This window comes from Aythya ferina (genome assembly GCF_964211825.1).
Source record: "Aythya ferina genome assembly, chromosome: 27".
NCBI classification, from domain to species: domain Eukaryota; kingdom Metazoa; phylum Chordata; class Aves; order Anseriformes; family Anatidae; genus Aythya; species Aythya ferina.
The window spans coordinates 5628706-5655795 of record NC_140310.1 but is presented as its reverse complement, the minus strand read 5'-3'; the positions used below and the strand labels follow the sequence as shown (position 1 = coordinate 5655795).

At 47.4% G+C, this 27090-nt stretch overlaps 1 protein-coding gene across 16 annotated transcripts in view; it reads left to right on the top strand.

The window, feature by feature from the left end:
* The window catches only part of ZMAT4 (zinc finger matrin-type 4), a gene marked incomplete at its 5' end in the record, with an annotated part of 144550 nt that overhangs the window by 85369 nt on the left and 32091 nt on the right, over nucleotides 1–27090 (top strand). For 10 of the 16 annotated variants that reach the window (XM_084499348.1, XM_084499354.1, XM_084499355.1 and 7 more), the window contains one exon: nucleotides 290–733. The exons of the other annotated variants lie outside the window; for them this stretch is intronic. In XM_084499348.1, the coding sequence (XP_084355474.1) occupies nucleotides 290–305 (16 nt within the window). In that variant the 3' untranslated portion in view covers nucleotides 306–733. Of the gene's footprint in view, nucleotides 1–289; nucleotides 734–27090 lie in introns of those variants that run through there. 16 annotated transcript variants of the gene reach the window in all.

Sequence of the window (27090 nt, the reverse complement as noted above, 5' to 3'; positions counted from 1 at the left end):
TACAGCACTTTTCTTTCATGATATCCATGCTTATGCTCTGTGCTTAAAATTTCAAATGTTTTAGGCAGAAAAAGTGTGCCTATATGTTTTTTTAGAACTGAGCTTTCCTCATCTCTCACATTAAAAGAGCTGAGGTGGTGGCATGGGGCAGGGTCCGGTCTGCTGGGGGGGGGGGGGGGGTGTCAGTGAGAGGCTCCTGTGGCAGATACAGGTGAGGAGCATGGGGACTTCGCCCCAAGCCAGAAATAACAAGGGTGAGAGTGACTTCTGCTCCGTTCCTGTGTTGCAGCCTGAAGAACCAGTAGTAGTTCACAGTCGAAACAAAGAAAAGCACTGAGACTTCTTCTGCGGGGAGGAACTGCGTAGCGAGAAGAGAGGATACTTTTCTTGGACAATGATCCCGTGGGGATTCGGTAATTAACATGTAACTAACCTTCGCTTTGGACAAATACATGGATTTTTTTTAATTTTGTGGTGAGTTAAAATATTTCAATGGATTTTTTTACCCTTTCAAGATAATATTTATTCAGCACAGAGTCTAGAGTATGATAACTATCCTGTAAATACAACACCTAATCATCACTCATCGTCAGAGACAGTGGAAAGAAAATATTTTACTTTTTCATATTTATTCCTAGATTTCTTCTGAGAGTATGAAATTATTCTATTACGCTATCCACAGTAGTGATGTAATCAGTCTTCAACCAGAAATAAACATGCTTTCTTCACCTTCTCCAGAATGGTTTGTGTCAACACGTAGACAGCCAAAAATGAATCGCAGGGATTGTGTAACGGATGAATGTTTTCCTTTCCTCTTTGTCTTCAGAGAAACAAATGGTTCACTGAACAAAGAAAACTAAAATGAAAGAGTAGGATCCTTTTCCTGCTGGTAGGATTCCTAGAGGCTAGACGGGAGCCATCTGCTTTACCAACTTTGAATGCACGGCTACAGCCTGGTGCTCGTGGCGCAGCCCCTGCTGCACGCGCTTTGCCCACCGCACGTGCAGGGAGGCAGCAGGGCATGAGGCTGGCGAGGAGGCTGCATTCAGGACACGGAGGCCAACCTGCACCTGACCTGTGCCTGTCCCTGGAGCTGCCCTCACTGCACGGGAGCTGGGGCTGCGCCAGGGCGAGCGCAGCTGTGCAGCGAGCTTTGCGCTAAGGCAGGAGCCAGCCTTAGGAGCTGCACGCCTTGCAGACCCTTCAGGAACGCCTCCCACTGCCGGCTGCTCAGGAAAGCCCTCCAGGCCAGGCTCTGCTCCGCTGTGTGTGGGACCCTGGTCCAAGCACTGCGCAGCCAGCGCCCCGCGACAGGGACTGGCTCCTTGCTAACAGGGAGGAAAAAGCCTCAGAGGATTTGAAGGGAAAAAAATCAACAGCCTTGAATGTCCAAGAGGAACGCCGTGCAGATCCCAGCTGGGTCCCAGTCTGTAGCACTTCAGTGCTCGTTGATGAGAAGGGTGTGAATTCGTCCCTGGCTTTGGGGTGAGCTGATATGTAAGTAACTCTATGCACTGGAAATGAGGGAGCTCACTATGATTTTAGGTTTTCTACTGTGGTCAGCAGGAGGAGACTGGATTTCTTACCTAGCCCATTGCAATGCAAAGAACTGTAAGAAACAAGATCAAATTTCAAGTAGGTCCTACAAGGAATGCAAAACAAACCTCGCTGTGGCCTGTGTTACACCAACTCGGTTAGTGCACTTTGCATGCAGCAAACCTATCTTGTGAATGCTGATAGAGATTAAGCACCACCTCTTTAAAGAGCAGTCTGGTTGGTTTGTATGTGTAGTAGCACAGTTCTTCTGAGACTGTGGCCATTTCCCTGCTTCTGCATCTCTGAAATAACAGGCTCTGACATTTCCTTTTTGTGCACACTCAACTAGAGGCTGTCTTGCGTCTGGAAGCGAGCAGTGATGTCTATGGATCCATCAGTTCATTTAACAGAATTCCAGCATCTCATGGAAGAGCAGTGACCCGCCACTGCTGGTTCTGCATCGGGAAACTTCTAATTTAATCCACAGCTCACCACAGTGGCCTGCAGGTTTGTGAATTTTCTGCCAAGTGAACAAATCATCCATAGGTGATTAATCTGTGTCCTCCATCCGCTTCTCTGCACATTAATAAACCAAAGCAAAGAAAAAGTGTATTGCTCTGCATTCTGGTGTTGAGCAGTGCTGTTTGTTTCAGATGAGAGACAGTTGGGCATGTCACTTGGAAACCTGCAGTTATGATGCAAATGTCATTGGCCTGTTTACAGTGTTATTCTTATTGTTGTATGTTTGTAATACAGTTGCCTGTAAGTTAGTGAGCTCGGTAGCAGAGGATGCTGTAGGCACTGCTTGTCGCCTTAATTTTGGTCTCAGTTTGAGTGAAGCACCACCCAAAGGGATTATACAGCAGAACAGATCTGAGTGGCTGATGTGCAAGTAAAATCAAGGCAGCTTCCATGTAAACTTATGCTCAACCATATTTGTAGCAAATGCAATATTTAAAGTCATTAAGTCACAAGGCAGCACATGCTAAGCGGTAATTGTCCTGAAACCTGCACTGGTACCTGTAAGACTGTGTAGCTACGAGTAACTCTAGGTGTAACTGAGCCTGTGGGATGAAGAGCAGACTTCTCATGGAGGGGACCTTGTGGTGCTGCAGGAACAAGAAATAGTCTCACTGCTGCTGACAAGGCTCTGTTCTTTGTGCCTCTCCCCACCGCGGGAAGAAGTTCCTCTGCTGGGGCCTGCTGATCTGCACTGCTGCAGCCAGTGGCACAGCGTTTCTGCTGCAGCCCCGTGACAGCCGCTGCAGGAAGCAGAGCCAGGGAAAGCTGCTCTGCTTTGCTTTCTTAGGATTTTGCTGTGCAACTGGCTTTTTAATCACTGTCTCACCTGGGACTCTGAAATCCCTCACTACCTCGCTACCAGGGTAACCTTTAATGAAAACAAACCTATTTTTGTTGGTGAAAACGATTCTTATACCTTGAAAAGGTGATTAAAAGCCCAAACTCAACAGATTTATTTTGAAAAGACTCTTTGCAAATCTCTGGGAGAGAAGGAAAATAATTCTCCTAAATCGGGAAGAAAATCAATAGTAGATGTTGCTCCACAGAAGCCCACATTATTTTGCCTGCCAGCAATGAAGACTAAAGAGACCCCTACTAGTCTGAGAAGAAAAGAGACTTTTTTGAATTTGCATTGTGTTGTTTGTTTTTTTTTTTTAATTATTATTATTTATTTATTTTTATTTGTTTATTTTTCCGTATGAAATCCATTTGCAAATATACTTAATGTTCAGTGCTTTATTTTCAGTTGGCATTAAATCAGAGGACATGCTATGTGTGTATGACAGCTGGGCTAATTAACTTGACAGAATGGAGTGATCCATTGGTTATCTTCATAGCTGATTAACACAAAATTCATGAGGAATTTTAAATTTTGCCTAAATGTCTTTATCTGCTTTGAAAATCTTTCCTGTTATGTTTTGTTTGTGCTTAGTTTAGTTTAGCCTGAGTGGCTTTGTGAAAGATGTAGAGAAGCACCAGTCTTATTTGAAATTAGCATTTAAGGCTTGTTAAGCTTTCTCCCTGCTCAGCACGTGGCGAGCAGCAGCAGGTGGTGGCTTCGATCATCTCACCCACGAGAACAGTGGGCACAGGCTCAGCTCATGGCTCCTCAGCCCTTAGGAGTCAGGGAAGTGCCGAGGAGGTGCTGAGGTTTTCTGCAAATAAGTGCACAGGATGCTGTGATGTGCTTGAAGAATATCCTCTGCTTACAAAAGGGACAACTGAAGTAAGTTACGAATTCCTCTAGTTTACAGTCTGTCTGATGTGATTTTTCCCTTCACTTCTTTGGACATAATAGTCAGGAGAATGTCTAGTGGAGGAAAATGATTGTGTTACAGAGGACTCAGAGAGTTCATCGCTAAAACCTGTCCCTTCACTGCTCTCACCTCTTCACTGACTCCTGCTGATTTCATGTTGTGTTTTTAAAACATATTACGTTATTTGTGTGCCTGTACTTGCATATGCCCGTATATGTAATACTTGCATTGTTTTTGTGCGTGCTGCATTGCAGTTGCACTGAGAGGCTCCCACACCTACAGCTTTCTCCTGTTAGAAAGCTCATGGTGTGCAGGGAGGTGCCTGCACATCCGAGCTGTCCCCTGCGCTGCAGCATGCCATGCTCCTCCAGCCAGCAGCATCTCTCTAACTCACCGGGGGATCCAAGCACAGCACAAGAACGAGCAGCGTGATTGACCTTTGCTCATCCTGGGGACTGCCTGGAGCTTTGCTCGCTGTGGAGCCGGCCCCTGGGAATGACCCGTGCATTTCTGTCTTCGGCCATACAAAGGGGAGGGTCAGATGCACTGCAGAATCTAATTGTTTACTCTCTGGGGATGGTAAAAAGTCCTAAAGAAGCTCTATATGATTAATTTGTACACTTGCATCAATGCCTTTCATGTGTGGAAGAGAATGGGTTGTTCACAGATGAGTAAGCATCTCCTTAGGTTTCATAGCTATGGGGCTGTTTCATTTATTGTGTTCTGGGTAATAATATGAGATGGTGTTTCTGAAGCTAAGCCACCTCTTTACAGAGAGGCTGATGCACAGAAATAGGACACATCATTCAGGCATGTGCAGCCTGACTCCTTTGAGCCTCCTTCCCCCCAGATTCTTCCTGCAACATGTGCTCCTTCCTCCAGGTTGCACTTAGGCTGCTGCAGAGGCAATTTTGCAAGGAGAAAAAAGCATCCTCTAACTTGTGTGCTCAGGTAATCACTACAAGCTAATTGCAGCAAATTAATTACAGCACAAACACAATTTCTTTCCCTAGGTATGTGTATAGACAGCTCTGCTTCTGCTGCAGTGAGCTGGGTTGAACTCAGACCCTACGGCCAGCACACGAATCCTTTTCCCCTGCTGTCCTGCCCAGCCTGGAGCTGGTGGCTTGTCTGGTCTTAGAGAATGACCAAAGGTGGGAGACCGGTATCTAATTTAGAAAAGCAACATTTTATGCCACTCTGGCAGCTTTGCGATAGATGGTTTGTCCTGAGACGCTGCAAGGGTGGTGTGAAGGTAGGTGGGAGCGCAGGAGGAGAGGCGGTGAGGACTGCAATGCCACGTCCCACACCGCCACATCCCAGCGAGCAAGAGGCATGCGAGGTGAGTGCCAGACACCCTGCCACCCCCTCTGCTGCCCTGCTTCAGGCCAGGGTAACCAGGGCAGCACAATATTTGCTTCTGTTGCCAGCGTTGTCCTGGTCCAGTCAATCAGGCTTTGGTCCCTAAATCCTTTTAATCTCTTGCTTTTCCTAAGTTCATTAGGCCTTCAAAGCAAGGCATAAAAAGACAAATCTCCTAGTGGGAAGTCAGTGATCCCTACAGAAATGCCTCCAGATTGCATGCTCTTCTCTGATGTTGAGACCAGTATACCATCCCAGGCTTAAACGCTGTGTGCAGATATGTTGGAGAGCTTTGAAAATGGATACAGTGAAACCCTTGCATCCCTGAAGGTTAGTTTAAATTGAAGGGTGAAGAACACTTGCTTATAATTTCTTCGTTAAAACAACACAGGCTGCATTTTCCATGCAGCACATCTATACGTTACAAAAGTTAATTTTGTTCTGATCAAAGTTACCCAGCTTAAAATTCTGTGCAAGACAGTCTGTAAGGAAAATACATCTCAATAATTGTCAGTCTGGTTGTGTCTTGCCACACACGCATTTCTAAGGAGCCCGTGCTAACTGGAGCACTGCAGGCACTGGGTGGCAGCTGGAAGTGTGATTTCAAACACCAGAGCTGTAGTCTTGTAGATGTGTTCTGTTCAAGTTTTGTAGCACATGCTAGTACACTTCTCCAGGCTCTGATGCAAGACTGCAGGTTATGTTTCAGAAGGCAAGACGCTACCTTTCTGTAGTGTTTAATGCGCAGACATATTACAGCACAAATAATACATGTTTTTTAACTGGCTTCCTGTGCTAAGGCAATAAAGCTCTATGGCAACAGTGTATAAAGTGACTCTGCCCTGAGACACTCCACTTAATACAAAGAAATTAATCATGGGAGAAGAATACTTCTGGTATGTAAGTGGTACTTTCTTTGTTAAGTTCCTCTTGCATCAACTTAATTAGCAAGTCCTGACCTTTAAAACCACCTTCCATAATCTTCAAATTATGTATGCAAAAGTCTGCATTCCTCCTCCTGGCTATGCTAGCAGCTTGCCACACTTCTCTGGGTTTCTCTGAGCTCCTGCAGTGTGTGGCCAGCTGGAAGTCCTCTCCCACCAGTGATTGGGAACCTCCGCCGCTGATGTAGTGTGAGATGGGAAGGACCCAATTTGGTTGTTCAATATTCATAACATTAAGAAAGAGCAAATAGCCATTGACTTTCCAGTGTGTTCCCCACTTATATTACTGCACTGAACTTGATTTCAAGACTTGAGGATAAATTTTCTAGTCTAATTCTATTTTCAGTGTCAGAATATGGATGATGGAGCTATTCCTATTGACCTGGTGATGTTTATCTTTGCTATGTATGTTCCGGCTTTCAAGTGCTGGGCCAGGAGGCAGCTGCAGAACTCTTCAGGACTGAGCAATGTATTACACTTTTATAGCTCTTTCTTACTTATTACTTGTACCCTCAGTCACAGGAGAGCTAAAGCAAACTATAAAATTCCTTCTCTATATCATTTCCTCATTTTCCCAGCACCTTTGTTCATGTCATAATCCTGCCAGTACAACTCAAAATCATCTCCGAGTGCAGCTGGCTTGTACCCTTGCCAGGACCTCATTTCACATCCTTTAACAGAGGGGTTGCAGGCTGTGGTTTTGCTAAAGGCACAGGGCTGAACGTGAGCAGCTGAGGCTAAACAGTTCCCTTGGATGTTTCTCCGTGCCAGAGGGCCACCAAATGCACTGGAGTCCGTCATCGCCCCAGCCAGCCTCTCCTGGCTCCCCTCCCACACCCACAGCCCCCTGGTCCTGGAGCTGACCCCCACCTAGTCCTGGCTCCAGCTGGCCCCTGGGGGGCTGCAAGAGCTGGGCTGCTCCCCCAGGGCAGGTGGGGTGAGAGCCACGCTGAAGTGGTGCTGCAGTAGTGATGGTAGCAGCTTGCCTGCCTTGATGGCACGAGCTGGATTTGCCATGCCAGGGCTTGAAAGAGAACAGTTTAAGCAGCATCCCCTTCGTGGCTCGCTGCTTGCTAATCGAGCCTCATGGTGTTCTCATAGATCTTTGACAATAGCCTTTGTCTAATATGTTTTTAATCAGTGTGTGCATTTCAATTTGCATATTAATAGCAAGGAGATGTTATTATATGCTGCTGTTGATGAGATGGTTGTCATGCCTAGCCTTCCAGTCTGAGGAAAGAAAGAAGCTGTGTCTATTGTACAAAAGATGAAATTGCACACATTATAGGATCTACTATTCTCTGCCTCTATCTTTATTTATATCTGCTTTTATTTTTTTCTTAATAGCTCACATGGGTTCTCTCTCTCTCTCTCTCTCTCTCAACAAGCGTAATTTAATAGGATTTTGTGTCTGTTGTGACAGGTCCAAGATAACCTAAATATCACATTTTTGACTTGTGAAATGGCAAAAGCTTGACCCAGTCTAGGAGCCTGTCTATTGCAGCTGACCACAGTAGAATGTTTACATGCCAGCAATGATCAATGGCACTGCTCATTCTTTGGGTTTCTGCATTTCACAGCTACCATAGATGTAGGCTTTGAGCAGATGCCAGCTGCCTGGATGCAGTCTCAAAGCCATGGCTCACCCTCACCCCCTGCAGAGGCTGGAGCAGAGCAGAGCTGGAGCTGTGTGTGCTGCTCCCTAGCAGAGGTGCCGGGAGGAGCAAGAGGAGTGGTGGCTCAAGGAAAGGTGAAGAACAAGCCCCGAGTGCCAGTTCCTCATGCTGACTGTTTTCCAACTTCACACCACAGGATAAGCAATGCTTTTGTCTGAGGTTCTCAGACTGATGAGGAGGTGAATGTTCTGAAGTGTGGCTAGGTGATTTAGGAGCTGAGCTCCATCTGCCTGCAGTTTGCATCCCCTGCTGTCAGCATTTAATCCCAAATCGTCCCCAAGGCTTTTCTCCAGATCCTGGCACTAGGAGAGTGTTTATCTTGTTTTCTTTCTGCTTTTCCCATCCCCTTTCTCTCCCCTGCTGTGTCAGATGCACAGACCTCTCTCTCACACAGCACAGACACAGGCTCTCTGTGGCTTTCAGATTTGGGAGGTGATTTTGTGTGTGCTGGTTTTGCTCTTCACCTTCCTTCCCTCTTGGATCAGCAGAATAATGGCCTGAAGGCAAAAAGCCAAGAGTGAAAGGAGAGAGATGAAAAGAGAAACTAAAGAAATTGGAAACAGAAGAAAAAAATCTGGAGGAATAAACTCACCCCCCTCCCAGCCTGACTCCTCTAATTGCTCTCGTAGCTCCCTGGCAGAGATGTGGGGTGGAGGAAAAGCAAACCTTTTTGGCCAGTGTGGGCTGGATGCCAGGGGCTCCTGCTGGTTCCTGCTGGGAGGAGAGTAGCAGCTTTAAGCCCAGTCCAGTTTTAGCATCACTAAATTTTAAACATGCTCTCCTAATCTGAGATCAAAGCACACCGTCAGCAAAGGGCATCTGGAGGGAGAACAGAGCTGTGTTTTTCATCGTTTCTCCTCTGCCAACAAAGCTCTCCTTGCTGAGGAGAGCCCAGCAAGGGGGTGCTGGAGCTCAGTGCTGCGTTCCTGCAGCTGGAAATGGGTCCCTGCCCTCCCATGCCTAGCTCTGGAAGGAGCAGCCAGGAGAAGGCAGGGAAAGCCTCTGCCAGCCTCAGGAGCATCCCCGTTTGCTGTGCAAAATGACAGCAGCAGGCGCATGACTGAAGAGCGGAATAGGCACTATTCATGTAAGCGCTGCATAAATATTGAGTGACAATATTTTGAAAGAGAACCCTCTCAGTGATCTGTGAGCAGGGAGGCTGTGCAGAATTAGGTGTTTTCAATCACACCGGCTCCACAAGAAAAGGAACCTGGCTGCTGATCTGAAATCAGCCTGCAGTTTCTGCAGCCTCCCACTGCAGGCTGTACGGGACAAAAGGAGCAATATGAGGTAGGAAAAAAACCCCTGCAAGCAATTGCTGTAGAGAAAGTGGCTGGAGTAATAAGACCAAGCAAAGGCGTGGGATGGATGTTTCACTCCAGAGCTTCAATCCATTTATATAATCATAGTTGTTATCATAGTAAATGTAAATAACTGAATGAGTTCAAATTTAGTATTTGACAACACTGACTCTTTCTGAGTACACACTGAATTCTTGTAGAAAGCCTTTATTTCATCAGACAGTCTAACAATATTTTAAACAATCCTTTAGGCACTTAGTTAGGACCATATTCTGTGATTTTTCTTGCTCTCTGAAGCATAAAGCCTCTTACAAGTTCATGTTTTAAGTGATTGCTTGAATCAAAATATGTGGCAGTTTGGCAGCTTGCCTTTTACTGCATTGCTATAGCCTGCAATAATAGCAATAATGGTATGATGAAAATACAAAAAAAAAGCTGTTTTGCACCTTGTCAGCCAAAGGCAACAAATATCCAGGATAACCTTACTTTATTTTCTATTGGATGTGGTGGCCCTGAGCCCTCAGTGGCATCCAAGACAGGCGTCAGAGCCACAGTCTGTCCCACCACGCTAAGGAAGCATCCTTTTTAATTAGTGCTGCTGGCAGGCTCCTGTCCTTGAGGCAGAGCTGAGCACGGTGTCCTTCCTCACCGGTGTTCATCGCGGGTCTGGATCTCACGGGGGCTTTGCTCTCTGCGTAGATTTCTGCTCCATGCCTCGATGAGTGCTGGATCCCCACCAGGCAGGGCCAGTGGTGATAGGGCAGAGCATGACAGACCCCACCACGTCTGGCAGGTGCTGGGGGAGCTGCTGTTCCCTTTGCTGAAGCAAAATCCCCATCCCTCAGCGGCCTTGAGGTGCTTTGCAGGTGGGCTGTGGTGGAAAAGTGCTGCTCTGTGAGGTGAGATCAGCACCCTGGGGCTGTAAGGGGGTTTTCAAAGGCCTGGAGACAAGCGGTATTCAGAAATAGATCAGAATGAGCACTTCCATCCAGAAGGGAAGCACTAGTAAAAAGGTGGTTCAAAATAGAATCTTCTGTGATGTCCCACTCGCACATATTTTTAACGAGACTAGTGCTGGTCTTAACAGGCAAATGACCTAAATTCAGCCACAGCTCTGTACTGTTGATTCAATAGCTTCTCTTAATGAGGAAATGATTATCTTCATTGGGAAATATGGAATGCAGCAGGTGCATGGTGTTAAATAATGAACAAGCAACCTGGCTAGTACCAGGAATGTGATGGTGCCTTGCTGGGGATGAGGGGACCTCGGATGGACCCTCTGCAAGGATGCTTCCTTTGTGTGTGGCCTTGCAGAACACGAAGGGATGCTTGTGCCACGGGGCGTTTTTATTCAGGCTGCCAGGCGGGGGCTTGTGATTTGTAAGGTGGCACTCCGCTTTCTTCCTCGCCCCTGCCCCTCAAAGCAGTTTGAGGCACAGACTGCACAGGTCTATGCCTTCAGCTGTTTCTGCGGGCTTAAGCAGTGTGCACCTTTCAAAGGCCTGGCCTGAGCCCAGCTTAGAACACACTTCTCTAAATCACCATGAGTCCTGGCACAACCGCTCCCCCCTACCCTGATGTGAGTCACTTCCAAATACACCTTTGGTTCGTTAATGCAGTGATGCATTAAAATGAATCTCAGTAAAATGACAATGCTGATGACAACAATTCCCACCCTCCACCCACCGTCTGTCCCAAATCCTCAGGTTATTTTTTGCCTTGAATCTGGCAGATGGAAGCACCAACATTCTGCAAAATTGTGCCCAGATCCTGAGGGGACCTGGGCACCACCAAACAACTTCTGCACCCTGAGACCATGGGCTCCTGCGGGGGGAGGCCACCTGGAAGAGACGAGCTGCATTAGGCTGCAGTAGCTCAAGCAGGGCACAGCCTGTTGGTGCTCACCGTGCAGGCCTGCATCAAGCCCTGAGGACTGCATCTCTGTTGGCGGTGCACCGACTTTGGGATCCATTGTCTGGAACAAGACCAAGCGGTAACTGGATGCCCGTAAGGTTTTGCTCTAGCATTGATTGAATTAGATGGTGATTTGTGGTATGTTACTCCATGGAGCCAAACAGGAAAAGGCAAAGGAGAATGGAGGACAAGTATGTATGCTTTCTCAGCTGGCAAAAACTAAAGCAAAGCGGCTTGTAGAGGAGACCAAAACTGCCCCTGGGCTCAAACCGTACAAAACAGAACTAAAAAGCTATATGACATGCTCTTTTCTAGTGATTTTACTCAGTGGGCAGTGAAGCACAGTTGATAAGCAGGGCAGCGTAAATCAGCAAAGTGTCTGATACAGCCCAGCATGCACTGATGTGACCTGGAAAGCTCCGTAAGCCAAGCTATTAAATCATTTGCACAAGAAAAGCAGTCAAGCCCTGCTTTACCAGTAGGAACCAGCACTTTGGTAAAACTCATCTTTATTTTGAATGTTGTCCTCAACATCACATTGGTGGCCACTTAACAGTAAGTGCCTACAAGCTCTGAAAATAAGAAGGCAAAAATCAGGCTTTCTGCTCTTTTGACCAAAGGTCTGTTGATTTCCTTCTCCAAATTACCTGGCTTCAGCCTGTCCCCTGCCTTTCCTGGCCAGGACTCCTTGGATGGTTTGTAGGAGTGAGCTCTGGTGGTGTGCAGGCATCCACGCACATCTCACTGCCTGCATCCCCCCTGGACCAGCAGAGCCCTCCCCACGCCAGGCCCCATTCCTCACCGGCCCGGGCTCAGCTGGTGCCAGGAGAGGCACCAACAGGCGATCACCCATGCCTGTGGCACCGTGCTCGGCTGGGGAACAGGCAGCTGTGCAGAACACCTGCTCCCTCCCGCTAATTAAAAACCCTGCGTGCACTTCTGCAGCAGGGATGCTCCCAAAGACCCAGCTGCCTTGCTAGCTCCAGGTCAGATCCGTCCATGCGCTCACACAAGCTCAGCCGGTAGCCAGCTAAAAATGCCCCGGCGAGGGATGCAGAGCAAACTGCCAGGGAGCCGCTGCTCAGCGCAGCATGGCCATCAGCCTCCTGGGGCTGGGGGGAGCCGGCATCACCCCAGCCCTGGTGGCACGGCAGCGCGGGTCGGTGCTGGTGGGGCAGGCACGGAGCTGCCTTTGAGATGCAGGTTTCTATTTGCAGATGCTTTCCAGCTACAATAATAGCAATAGTGACTGTGTTAGAGTTCTTGTTGACTTTCACCTCCATAATCAGCTCTGTGTAATTTAGGATTAATCGTAGCGGTGATGATCTAAGGATATAAGCAAATTAAGGTTTATAGCAAAATGCACTGCTTTTTTATTAGAGTATCCAATATAGTTAGAACCTGGACAAGCTTTAGGGTACACAGATTCTTCTTTGGGTCTGAAATGGAAGCAACGAGCTTTAAGCTAGACAGAGACTGGAAAAAAAATTCAGCTTCAGTTTAACATAATTACAGCAGCAAACTAGACGGGAGGAAAAAGGTAGTAAGCACCTGCAAAATTAGCTATTATAAACGTCATGTATTATTTCAAGTCTGGGATCTTTAAATAGTGTTAGAACCATCACCTAATTTCCCAGCACTTGAAATAAATTTATTGTTTTGCAGTGGACAAAAAAAATGGAATTGTCACTTGGCAGATAAGAATTACACACATTGTGATTTGCATGTAGGGTGTTTTTGTACAATCCTCTCCATTGACATTCAGCGTGTTGTGTGTTTTGTACGTGGCAATGTCCAACCTGGTAATTTCTGTTCTGAGAACAGGATATTTGTGTATGTACCATTTCTGAAGTAAGCACAATCATAGAGAAGTATTTCAAAAGGAATGTTAAAAATAAATAATTTGAAATCTGTGAGATTGGTGGATTTTTTATATATTTTTTCTATTTTATTATTATCATTATTATTATTTTGAGGATGGGTTTCAGTTGCACCTATTTCCTGCCAGCTAAATGCTGTCCACCTTCAATGTCCTCGGAGTAGCGGGGTGCCTGTTTTCCTCACAGAGACCTTTGGCAGCCACCAGCTGTCCCCTCGCCCGCCTGCAAGCCTCTGGCATAATCTGCGAGGCAGGGACCTGCCTCCTGCAGGCAGAGCAGCCAAGGCTGCCTTTCCTTTCTTGTGGCAGAGCCATCATTCCCTATGCTCAAAATAGGCCCTCTGTATCACTTGGCTCTATCACAGCCGTGCAGGGAGCATCTGATGGGAGGCAGCAGCACTGCCCTGGGGTGTCCTCTGGGGAGGATGGGGTGACATGGGGGTGGTGGCAGGGCAGGGGACAGGGGGGATGTGCAGGGAATGGCCAGTGCCAGCTGCAGCTGGCTGCCCCGGCTGGCTCCGGCCAGGTCACCCGGAGATTGGTTGTGCTCTTTGGCTGAGACACGTTCCCCTGGCACCCTCATACCCGGCTCTGCTCTGCATTCCCACCCACTCATTGAGTGCTCCTTTTCTCCTGCCAGATTAGCAAAACAAAGCTTCAAACCTCTCAACAATTAGATGCTAGCACAGGCCAAAAGAAAAGAAATTTGAAAAAGTATATTAATCTTTCAGCCCCAGTTCACCTGTTATTAACCGGACGCCCAGCACAGGCTCCAATACAACCTGTTCCTGCCAAAAGCATCTTTCTTTGGACCTGTTCACTCTGCTGGGGATTTAATATTCATGGGGCCCCTTTCACCATTTTAATGAACTCGGCAGCCATTCAGAGGGCCAGCAGATGACAGCACAGTAATTTAGTGTGCACTTTCCCACAGGGGCTGCTGGCCTCGAGGCACCCCTTTGAAGCACCACTCAAGGGGCCGTCACCGTGCACCCCTGAGCACTGCTGCTTTGTGCTACGCTACCGCCCGCGCAGCTGGCCAGCTGCTGCACCACAATCTAGCGAGTATCTGCTGTCCTCCCACACCCTGCTTTTAGGACTTTAGGGATTTTTTAACTTCCAAAGACAAAGGTAGTTTTGTGGCAGCATCGCACATGGGAGCAGCTGAGGTCGGCAGCGTCAGAGAGTGGCTTTCAGTCGTGGTTGCAGCTGCAGCCTTGGCTCCTGCATGGGGAAAGAGGAGGAGCAGCTCTCATCTGTTGCTCCAGGCAGAGGACGAGCAGCCCACACCGGCTGCCTGCATTGCCGTGGCTCTGGGGGGTGGCTGTGTCACCGGCCAGCCATGCAGCCCCCTGTGCCTTGCTGCTGGGAGGGGAGGAGGAGGATTGAAGGGATAACAGGCAGTGCTCAGATCACCCCTCACCCTCCCGGCGCTGAAGGCACCATGATGAATTCGCAGAGACAGTGCCCGGTTTGCCCAGCCCTGCCAGCCCTTCCTTTGCCAGTGGCCTCAGTATATTCTTGGTGAGGAGTGAAGTAATATTTTAAATTCAAAGATGATGGCTTTGTCCCATTTGTCTCTGCATAGCAATGCCAGACTGTCAGACCTAGGAGGGTCATTTGGAGCGGCCTCAGAGAGCAGCATTTAGCAGCATTTTCTCTTGCAAGTCAATCTACAGATCCATTCCCCAGCCGGTGATTGTCAATACATGTTTTCAGTAGCTGCTGTGATTTTAATATAAAGTACGAGTATTCCATTTAATTAAGCATGAGGCTAGAGAACATACACAACTTGCGGAGGGATGGCCCATGGTTCACCTGCTCACCAAGTCACCAAGGTGCTGCTCCCCCAGCACCCAGCAGCGAGCAGGCAGGGTTTTGGCCGTGCCCTTTGTGTGGGCACCAACATGCACCAGGGGCTTTGGCAGCACTGCCCCAGGAGCTGCGTCACTGTCCCTGGCGTCACCGGGCACCTGCAGGACGTGGAGCCCTGGGTTTTGACAAGAGGTAGAGGTAGCCTTGCAGCTTTGGCACACCAAGGCCAGCTGGGCCTTTCACGTCAAAACCACTTGCATGAGATTTTTTGCAAGGGTAGAAGAGGATAGCTAAAGCAACTCAGCATGAGCAGAGGCACATTTATGGGTACTTGAGCTCTGGCACCACAGGAGCACAGGCCCTCCAGCAGCCCCTCCATGCCTGTGCAATGTTCTCAGCTGTCCAAAAATCTGCTGACCTTCCCGGGAAAGCGGAGGTGCTCACCCAGCCTGCACATTGCCTGCCTCTCCATATGCTCTCAGACATGCTGGCTCCCATTTCTTTTATTTTCAGTGTGTTTGATCAATTGCAATATCCGCTGCAGGGACTGTGCAGAGGAAATACAATTTTCCGCGGCATGCTTTCACATCTTTGCACCGTTTGCACTGATACAAGGCAAGGTGTGATGGATCTCGTCTCCCACCTACACCTCTTCGGTTTTCAGCAAGGGCTTTGACACTCAGCAGCCCTAGAGCTGTTACAGAGAAGGGACCAAGGCTTATTAAGTCATTTGGCCTTTCAGAAAAGATTTATTCCTATGACAGAGTGCAGATGACGCACCTCTGTCTGTGTCACTAACGAGCCCTGTACTCTGTCCTGGCATTTCTGTGGGCTGGATGTGCTGTTATTTCTGAGGCTGCATCAGACAGTCAGCCTGGACCATTAAATATCTCCTGGCTCTTTTCCTCCCAAACTTTAACTCATTTTTCTTGGCCAGGTAATTCATCCTGCAGTTTCAATTGGACAGCAAGTGTTTTTTCACTTAATGTTTTTCCTTTCTCATTTCCTTATAGATCAGCAGTGGCCACACATCAGGAGCCGCTGCAAACCCTGGCAGACTGGGGATGTGACTGTGCAATGAAAGGCCCTGTGGAAATCCAGAGTATTTTGGCAGTGCTTTCACACACACCACATGGGCACTGGAGGTCATGGTCCTGCAGCTTCTGCACTGAATAGCACCATGCAGGGCGGTGATGAACAGGACTGGCTAAGGAGAAAAGCTTTTTGCTTGAAAAGATGCAGAATTGTTTCACTTGCTGCTGTCCTGCCATCTTGCTCAGTCATTAACCTCGTGCTGATGAGGAATCGCTATGCTTGTGAGCGCAGCTGGCCCCAGCTGCGTCAGGCTCATTAGCACCAAGGGTGCCATAAAGGTGCTGAGCCTTTTTTTTTCCCTGTGCCTAACTTGTGCTGTCTTTGCCATGGATTGAATTAGTCTGAAATGCATGTGGGTAGTAAATGCATTATTTTTTGCTTCGTCCTTTTCTGTATTTGAGGATTTAGCACATCTCCGCTGCCTACCCTTCTCCAGACTGAATGGTCCCATTCAGTAGCACACAATGCAGTCAGAAGGCTGTAGACCTAAGGTGTGCTGCTCTGGTGACGCGAGCTGAAAATGTCCAGTGCTGCATTCCTCTGCAACATCTCAGCTGATGCACATATGTATTCTGCGGGGGGGGGGGGGATCTGAAGTGGCAAACCTGCACTTGTTTAAAATATTCTCCTTGCAGCTAGTTTTTCAGTGTCTGTTTCTCCTTCTGGCCTTTCCTCTGCAATTAGAAGTGCTTTGCTGAGATGTCTTTAATGCTTGCTAAATTACCTCGTTTGTTTTGCTGTTGAAATGGATCTGTTTGCTAACACACACTGCTTATTGCTCTACAGTAGCAGGGTCTCTAGCTTTTGGCAGTTTTTTCAATGCTGTTTTTTTACACAAGTGGGTTCCTAAAAATATTTCCTGCATGTAGATAGTGCCTCTACTGTATGAATTCAGATTATGGGTTTGATTAGGTGTTAGAACTGAAAGTTGCTGGTTGCATTTTCATTTGAATTGAGCTGGGCTGTAAGAAGGCTCCATTAATGCTTACTGGTTTCTAGGCATTGAAGTTTGCAAATCTGTCTAAAACTTGTCCATGCAGCAAAATGAGTTTCTGCAGCCTGGCTCAGTCTGCGCCTCTGCAATCCATTACAACTAATGCTCCCCGTCCCCCCTTAACTTCCAAATACGTTTATCCTGCTGTGTAGAAAGCTGCTGCCTTTTGTTTTACTCTTATCGAGCCTGGTGCGTCCTTTACAGATAAGTGGTCTGAAACTAATACCATATGGGTGCTAGTAGTGCAGCCACCCCTGCTGGTAGGAAGTTGGGAGAAAAGGAAATGTGTGTGTTTTAATAAATGCTCCATGTCATGAGCAGAAACAGAGTTAGTTTTTCTTAAGAAGCTCCTGTGGCTTAAGCACATATTAATGGCAGCCAAAAAAAAAAACAAAAAAAAAAACACCCTGAAATCTCTGCTGCTATAGGGCAAATCCCAATGACTCTTCTTGGTGGAGGCACAGGAACGCTCTTGGGGCTGTGCTGCAGGACTGTGGTGCCCTGTGTGCAAGGGGCTGTTTGCTTGGTGGGCATGCAGCAGCAGTAATGTGAGGGGAAACAAATTGCTAATCAGAAGCCAGTCACCCAGCAAGGTGGTAGAAAGTAGCTAGAGAGAACACAGAAGAAGCACTTGGTATGTGACACTAAGGTTTATTTTTCTACTGTAGAAATTGAAAACAGGAACACGAGTCTAAGATCCCTCAGGAAATAGCAGCAGGTATTTGTGTTGGTATGTATTCATTATCTGCCTTGCAGGTGTTCACTTCTGTAGCCTGGAAATACATTCCCTGACCACTAACGAACTTTAGTTGGTACCTGTAGCTTCCTACCCAGCAGGACCACGCAGAGCTGCAGTGCTGCTCTGCTGCAGCGCGCTGTGGAGCTGCTTGCCACCCTGCTGGGAAGCTGCAAAATCCCCTGGCAGGCATGGGTGCCCTCAGTGCCACTTCTCAGTGCCCTTGCTGTCAGCACAGCATTTCTTGCACCTCATGCTGCCGGTGGCCAGGGCTGGGCTGGGTTTCTCCTCATGCTTCCAAACCCTCCCCGAGGGCACGACATGGCGTGGAGCCTTTGGCACATGGTGCAGGAGCCTTGCTCCCTCTGAAAGGGCAGTGCTGGGTGCTGCCCTGCAACGGGGCTCCTGACAGCTTCACCTGCCCCCGTGCAACTCCAGGCAGAGTACCTGGCATCTTCCTGGCTCAGTGCTCTCACCGCTGCTTCTCAGAATTTCAGGTAAAATGACACAGATCCACGAGCTCTGCAATAATCTGCACTTTTCCTTTCTGCCTCCGGTTACAGTGTGGCCTCATTTTGAAAGGTCTGAATAACTCTTTTGGCCCCTGGATACAACAGCAAATGATGATCCTTCCCTCCTTATTATATCTTTGGCAATAATTGTTCTTCTCCAAACATAGCATTTTCCTCTTTATGAGAATTTGTTCTCATTCTCATTTCCATCCAGAAAGTGCTGTTTTCGGTTTTATTTTTAATTGAAAGGCTGGAGGGCAAATGCAATTAAACTGTAGTGCGTGAACTGTAACTTGTAATGTTAAAAAAAATCACCTTGCCATTTGGAAATTACTTGTTTTCTGATCTGGACTGCATTATAATTCCAAGTTTTGATCCTCATGATAAGAACAAATAAGACCAAATCACAGGATTGAAGGGAAAAATAGATTGAATGTATTTGTGTCTTATCTAAGGGGAACAAAGGTTTGCTGTATGGGGTACAGCTCTGGTCTGCAGCTTGTGGAAGCAATGCAAGGCTCCTGGCACAGCCATGTGCTGAGCATCTGTGCTGTGGGGGGGCTGTGGTTCACAACTGTGTGCTGGTGACCCTGGGAGAAATTGTTCCTGACCAGCAGTGAAAAATCCTTTGCTGTAATACTTCGTGTCAGGTCAGTCTGTCTAGTCCCCATTTTTACCCTCCTGCAGCAGGGGAAGGCCCATTGCTTCTTGGATGGAGTCACATGCCACTTTAAATCTCAGTGTTAGCTACAACCGAGTGTCCCTTGGAATAAAGCTCCCCCAGGCTGCCTGTACTTTCCCATGCAAACCTTGCTTGCTCTTGCAGTGGAAGACGGAGGGCAATGGGGGACGATAGAGTGACCTGCCATTATTGCTAATAGATAGGATCAATAATATGAAACATATCATCCTTCTTCATTTTCTCATCATGTTGAAATCAATACACTGCCTTGCCCAGAGGCCTCTTCTGAAGGCTGAGCTCATTCATTATTGCACACCACCTCCTGGATTTACACCAAATGTTCCATTTCTCTCATGTAAAAAATGGGCCACATGTCAGTGATGCTGATAGCATCTTGGGCTCTGTAACCTCAGAGCAACTGCACCAAAATTATTCTATAAGGGTGTCTGCATGCATTAGTGATTTATCCAAGAAATCATGTACTCTCCTGTTATGACTCAGTCTGGTTGTTTGTCACTGCAGAAAGTGAGAAAAGTATGGCTGCCTCAGACTTAAATCATGCATGTCTATGAAAAAAGTGTGAAAGGGTAAGACACATTTAAATAATAGTCACAGGAATAAAAGCTCAGCAAGTGCTGGGAAAAAGTGTACTTATTTCAGTTACTGCATCAAACTCTTGTTTAACAGGACCTAGTGGGAGATATCCTGTGGTGTACGTCAGGACTAGTGGGCCAGTTTGTCAGGGGTTAGAGTGAGATAAGGCTCCCTTGGTGTCTGACTTGGCATGCGGAGGCTCAGTAGCAGGGCGCAAGCCTCAGACACAGGCAACATCTGGGCATACATAGAACAGCAAATGCAGATAATCAGCTGTGCTCTTCCGTAGTGCCCGCCTTGCCATGTGTGGAAGCTCTCCCAGCATCCTCACTGCTGCCTGAGCAAGCCATTGCACCTTCTGTTTAACAGTATTTAGCCTTCTATATGTTACCAGTGGGAAAAGTATTTGTTAAATTTGGTATAATTTGGAGGGGGGCAACAAATTTGTCCATGGACCTTTTAAATCAATAGGGTGAAAACTGCTTTTCTCACTTGGCTGTAATGTTATAGAATTTTGACACTGGAAGCTTCTGCTTTTATTAGCAACTGATTTTTTTCACTGCTTTAATTATTCTTCACATGCAATGCTTCTGCAGGAACAGGCTCCTGTGTTCTTGTCTCTCTCCCCATCACTCTCACATCTGCTTGCAAATGAGTTTATTCCCTGGAGAGACGTCTCTGGGCTATGGATGAGGCACGAAGCAGTGCACGGCTGATTCTGCGGGAGTGCGGAGACAAAGAAGCTTCTTGTCCATTGCTTGTTTCTTCTGTTCATGCTTTGTGTGAGAGGAGGCCAGGACATCCCCAGTGAGCTCCTCCCTGGCCTGATCTTGGGAGAGTTTGTGCCTGACAGCGTCCAGAACCCCACAGTCATGGGTCAATTTTTGAATTAACTGTGCATCAAGTCAAATTTTGAGTTAACTTTGCATCAAGTTAATTACAAATTGAATAAAATTGTCCACAACAAAGGTTTAAGAACTGTACTAATTTCAGGAGTCACTTGTAATACCTCGTCACTTGCCCCATTTTAATTATGCTTATCAGTCCTTGCTGATAATTGGCACTGTGTGCGAGGCAAGCACATGTGTGGTGCCCGGGGAGCAGGCAGGAATCTCACTGATGCTGGAGAGACCAGAGATGTGGTGCCAGCCAGGGGACAGCACCAGTCACACTGCGGGATGGTCCCAGCAGGGCTGTGGTGGGACGGGCCACGTCTCTGCAGCCCCAAGCAGCATGTCACAGGTCCCACCGGGTCAGCAGGACCCACGGTGGCAGAAGATGAGACTGGCCATTCTGATGAGGATGTGGCTGTGAGGGACCTGTGGCAGCCTCAGCAGCAGGACACATCCCTGCTTGCAGGAGCCTGGGGCTGCCCAGGGTGATTCTGGCCAAAATCTGGGGTCTGCAAGCACAGGAGCTCCCAGCTCACACAGAGGCCACCAAGGAAGGTGGCAGGGCCTTCAGGAACTGAGAGGTTGGTGTGAAATTTTTCTGTCCATCCTGCTGGTGCCACGCTCTCATGCTTCTATAGTTTATGCCATTTAATTTTTCATTAGTGACTTACTGGAAATACTGTGCTCATGTGTTGTCTCTACCGGTTAAGTGGACTGCCTCTCAGAATTTTTATATTTTGACATGGGACAAGCATAAGTGAAGTCCAAACAGTGTATGAAAAAGATACCCTAGCAGCAATATACTGAAATTCTTCCAAGACTACAGTTTAGAGCTAAAAGCTTTAAAAAGTCATAGAGTAACTCCCCAGGGCAGTTTGCTTTTTGCGTGTGTACTAAATGGTGATCATATCAGAAGAGTCACTTTTAAAGTTGGAAGCCTGTTTCCTCCTGTGGTACTGTTTAAGATCTAAAAGAAAACCTTAAGGATCTATATGGAGACCTAGAACTTAGCCTGCAAAGAGGTGATATGAAAGGTACCTATATTCATTTAACAGGCAGCATAGTTCCTCCTGTCATTCCTAATAAATGACTTCTCATTGTGGGCTACCTGTCTGCTGCTCATGATCAGGAAAGTAGGTATTTATAGCACTTATTGTGCTGTCCTAAACACACAAAAGCAGTTGTTAAAAATAAATTCTTTCAGCATTATGCTCTACAACATCGCTACACTACCTACAAAGCATGTGATTTTTACTAGCGGGGTTTGTATCTGTTTTAAGTAGGAAAGTATTACAAAAAAAAATCTTAAAAAAGCCAGTCTGAGGAAAAAAGTCTTTTGAGTATTATCCTATTATGTCTAATACCAGAAAAAAATCAAAATTCTCCGGCAGAGTACAATGACCTGTTGTAACTCGTGTTTTCTCTCTTGCAAGTGAGATTTTGGTTCTGTGCAAGGGTGAGGAGGGAGCTGTCAGCTCTGGCGAAGGCTTTGCGTGGGGAGGGAGAGCAGGAGGGAGGGGGCTGAGACTGGCAGGGGCTGTTTGCAGGGCCTGGGTGTTTGTAAAGCTTTGCAAACAAGGCACCAGTTCTGCAGGAAGGAACACTTACTGCTATGTATGGCACCTCATAAAGTGTGCCCAGCATCACTGGAGGATCGCTGTCCTTGGAAGTCTGGAATTTCTGAGTGGAAAAGGGGCTGCCCCCAGCTCCACCTTGGCTCCTGGGTGCTGGGGGTGGGACTGGGTGCTGGCACCCAGCTTGGGGAGCCCAGGCCTCATGGCATGGGGTGAGTTCTGGCAGAAAGGAATCAAAAAGCATTGCCTACGGTGGTCTGGGTGTGGTGGGTTATTAGTCATTGCTAATCATGAATTGGTGTCCTACTGCTTAGTTATTTATACACAATTGATGTTTTTAATGCTGCAAAATTACTCCAAGTACACCAACACCTGTGTTTTGTTTGCAGTGAAATACTGCTTTGGGTTTCTGGGTGGCATCTACTCAAGCTTGTAGTCAATAAATACCTGACATACATGAAGGCAAACAAAACAATGTTCTCTGTTCTGTCTTCACAGAAATGAATTATGTGAATACTTATTGTTAACAAACTACAGAAAAATGATAGCAGTGTGAGCCATAGCGAAGCAAATGATACAGGCAGAACTGTATTCCCTTGCATTCACTAAAGGTCTCCATCATTGTTACAGAGCTTGACTAGAATATAAATTGATGAATGAGCCACTGTTCTCAACTCAGTCTTAAACCATTCCGTGCATCATGCCTTTCTGTTTCTGGATGTAAGGGTGCACACCCCAGCTGGGACAGGAGCCTCAGCTCTGCAGGGCACGTTGCCTGCAGCTGCCTGGGCGATTGCACAGCCCTGGCACTCCTGCCTTTGCACATACCTTCAGTTATTGTAGGAGGCCTAAAAATAAATACCTGCCATTGGCCAAAAGGCTGAAGAACTTTTCTGGGGTATCCAGAGCTCCCCTGGAGGTTGGAGAAGTCCCTTCCCACCCTGGGGTGCTCGGCAGCCAAAGCCCACTGCAGCCTTCCTGAACGCTGCTGGTGTGATGCCTGGATAGCTGGGGCTTTCATGCGAGTGACAGCAGGAACAGTCCTTGAGATGGACCATCCATCCCGTTCCGATGGCTCCTGAGAATATGCTAATTTGCCAGTTAGTATCTGTGAATACTAATGCACCCTAATCAGCCAGGCTTCTGCTTCTGTCATAACAGCCAAGTTTAGCAAAGGCGAAGATAAAACACTGCTCTATGAGCTGCATCTCAAGAGAACTGCTGCAGTAAATTCAGTTATATGTTCTTGTCCATGTTAAATGCAAATAACCTTCTCAGTGCTGCAGATCTTGATTATGAACTTCTCTTCAGCCAGAAAGAGTCATGACTGTATTTTACTGTCCTGAAATCTGGAATTTGCTACTTGCTTTTTCAAACCTCTTAGTGCTGTGTTTACATCAATAATATCTCCCTTACAGGGCTAAGCACTGGATGCCAAGGATAACAGATCTTGATTATCACTACCAGAGATTTTAACAGCCTGGGCTTATTATAGATGCTGCTCTGCAGTTGGAGATATTCTGGAAAAAAAAAATCTGTTGAGATCCAAATAATTTTCAAATGCACTACTGTGTTAAGTCCCCATTTGCTTCTGCTGGGACATGACATTTTGCTGCTGAAGTGAATAATGACAGTGCAAACATCAGGGCTTTACTTGGTGACAGAATGCCACACGTGAGCTGCAGTCACTGTGTCCCTTGTTCTGGTCCTTGCTAGTGGTGTGCCCAGGGAGGGGATTAATTAGCAAAATGATGGGCACAGGATAAAGAGTGGGATGGGAGAGAGATCCTCTGGGCTCCATCTCTCAGTACAGTCTTGCTGGGCAATGCTAGTCAATCTCTGATTACTGACTTCCTGCCCTGGTTTTGTCTGAATTTGTTGTAGGCAGTGAATTTATGTTTTTCTGGTATTCAGAATCACCCACTTGTGCCTCTGGTGCACAGTGTCAGAAAGCTTCTTTTGGGATCCTGGGTCCCTCAGTGCAGTGCTGTGATGCATCTGCCACCATCCTCCATCTGCACTTTGTCTTTGAGCATCTCTGTAGGATGTGGGGCTGTTCTCCTAGGTGTGTTGTGCATGCTGCATTTCCCAAAGCCCTTCCCTAGTTACAGTTAATCTGCTAGAGAAAAAAAAAAAAAAAAAAGGCAAAAAAAAAAAAAAAAATAAATTAAAAGGTGGCAATTAAGTACACAAGGAAAAGCAGAAACAATAAAATCCAGACTGTAAAGACGGGGTGACGCCTTATCACAGAGCTGCAGCCTGGAGTGGGAAATGGACTGAAATAAATATATGGAAGATAGAGGAGTTGCAGAATGAGGGTAAGAGGAGCTGTGCACAGCCTGGGCTCCTGCTGGAGCTCAGGAGACAAACGAGGGCGAGAGGTGTCAGCTCAGCAGCCACAAATGTGGCCAACCCCTCCAAACCTCTCAGCTCCTGCTTGCAGGCAGGCATAGAGAAGCGCAGAGACCAAGCACGCTGAGCACATTCATAAATCTGTCCTCTTAGCTGCAGGAAGCAATGCCTCTTCAGCCTCAGATGCCTCTGAGTGGCAGCATCGGCCCTGCTCTGCTTCTGCACCGCTCTCCTCGTTCTGCCCTGGCGGCCGGGCGGTGCTCGTGGGGGTGTCTGTGTGCATTTAGACCGGCGTGTGGCCGATGTGGCACATCAGGCAGCTGCAGGCTGAGTCCTGCACGCGGGGGTTCCTCCTGTCCCAGGCAGTGTCTGCATTCCCTGTGCCCCACGGAGCCACCCCTGGGGGGTCCCTGGGGTGGGGGCTGTGTGCTTTCCTGTGCCCTCAGCGAGCGTCAGGGCTAAATTAGGTCATTCCTGGATCACGGCCTTTTCTGATTGAGCAAAATACCTGGGGAGGGAAGTAATGCCGATTCAGTAATGCTAATTCTTGAGCCAGTTTGATCTCTCATATATTTCTTCCGTAATTACTATTAACCTTTCTTACTGTGACTCATTGCATGTGTTAACAACAAAAACTAAGTCCCCTGTCGCAGCCTGTAGGCTGAAATTGGTCTCAGTGTTTTCCTGCTGGCAATCTGGCTTTGCTGGAGTGCATTTTCTGGGGCTCTGTGTGGGGTCAGGAGCTGCCTGAGCAGGCTGTGCCCAGCTGCAGCCTCCAGGGAAAGGGGCTTCGGAGGCAGGACTGGGCCAGGAAGGCACTCAGAAGCTGCCAGATTTGGAGTAAAACAGAATAAAACTGATAGCTTTTAAAATTTCATGGTTGTGTTAATGTAGTCAGTCAAATGTAATTAGATGTAGAGAGACTCAACAGATTAATATAAATACTTTGTAAGAGCCTGTCAATCTCCCAGGGAAATGAGACACCCCCCCCCAACAAATGAACAAACCTTTACAGTCCTCAGCATCGCCTCTTTCAAGAGCAGAGATCAGGCTGTGGGAAATTGTCCGAAGGTCTCGTGTGCCCTGGGCTTTAAATGCCAGTGGGTGGCAGATGCTGTGCCTGCTGTTGCCCTGCTTGGTGTTTAGCTTCACCCATGAAGGATTTCTCACGCTTCAAAGCAAGGAAAGCACCTGGTTTTCTTTTTAAACTGTAGCACGAACGCATATCTGCACAGGGGACTTGTCTCAGGTGTCAGATTTCTCCAAAATCTCTCAGCATTCATGCTGTCCTGCCTTTCAGCAGACTCAGACTGACACTATCGCTGCAGCGGGTAGTTGGTTTTCAGCAACAGTGAAGGAACCCGATGTTTTGGTATCGCTAGTGCCTTGTGTGATGCTATTGGGTTTTCACAGTCAGTCTAATAGCTGTATTCAAAATAGTTGCTATAGAGGGAAGATGTGCCTTATCACAGACAGCAAAGCTTTGACAATGAAAGCATTTCAGAGAATATTTTAGGACAGGAAAAGAATCAGTCTAAATCCTATACTTTTCTCATCACATGCCTTGAGCAGTAAAAGGGAGGGAAGGGGATGAGAATTTTTGCTGTGCTCCTCCATCAGCAGCCGCTCTTCAGCAGAGAAACAAACCCAGACAAATTCTGTGGATCCCGGTAACACAAGCACTTGTAACATGGAAAGCCTCTAGTCCAGAAATGGACCAAAGAAAGAGCGCCCCTTTGGATGATTAAGAGAACTAACAGCACCAAAAAAAAGTTACTAACAGTTTCCCATGCTGCAGTTACTGCAGTGCCAGGCACCTAGAAGTGTTGAAGCAATTCCTGCATCACTGAATAGCTGCAGGCCCTTGCAGAGTACTTCTGCCTGCCAGCAGTGTAGGGGAGGGGGTTTGCACTGCAGTAACCACACCTGGGTATGACAGGAGAATGAACGTCTACTAACAGCCCAGCGTTTTAGACATGGTTATAGTTGTTACTAGCTGAAAGCTGGTGTCTCTTTATTTAATGACCTACCTCTTCTGCCTCTCCATATCTCTATATGTATATAAGTCTGGTTGTGCTGCCCTGGTCCCCTGCGTGGACGCTGCTGTGACCTGGGTGCAGGGACGAAGGGAAAGAGCAGCACAAGTGGGGCAGCACAGCAGCTGGGGTGGCTTTTGCCTCTTTGGTGCCTGTCTGGGGAAGTCAGTGTTTATGTATAACCTAAAAGAAAAGGCTTTCTGCTAGTGTGAGCTATCTGGTAATAAAACAGGGAAAGGCACCGCAGCCAATAAAAGTAAATTAATAACTAGAGACAACAAAAGCCCACTCCACTGACTGGCATAAAACAATCCTTTGCTGAAGGAAGGAAAATGCAACAGTTTATGAGCAGATAGGTCAAGTCTGAGGGGAATGGGCCATAGTATTTGTAGGATATATGTAACCAGCATCCTTTTTCCCCAAACCTGGGTGGTTTATTACCTCAGTGGCACAGGCAGAGCTGTAAAGCAGTGTCCTGCTGAGATGAGGGATCAGGTGAAACAGTTTTGGAGCCCATCAGTCCATGCTTTGACCTTGTACTGGGGGAGCCTCTGCTTCTCCCATAAATCCCTCATCTGCACAAGCAGTGGAGCAGAGGGAGAGCAGGCAGGGAGCAGGATGCTGGGAGGGTCTGGGAGACAAGAGCCCACTGGGAAGGGAGCTGCAGGTCCTGGGTGGGATGGGTTGGGATGAGCACCATCCTGTGCCCCCTGCTCGCTGCTGGTGAGGGACTGGCTCCCACCTGGCCTTTTGGTTGTACTGCTCGTGCAGCACAAATTGGGATGCTTAATTATTTCAATAGAGGTTAATTATGTTAGTCACTGCAGCAAATCTCCAGTTCATGCCATGCTTTCCACTTCATTTAATTCATTACCCCCTGTGAAATTCAGTAGATTCCTGCATAGAATTGCTCATT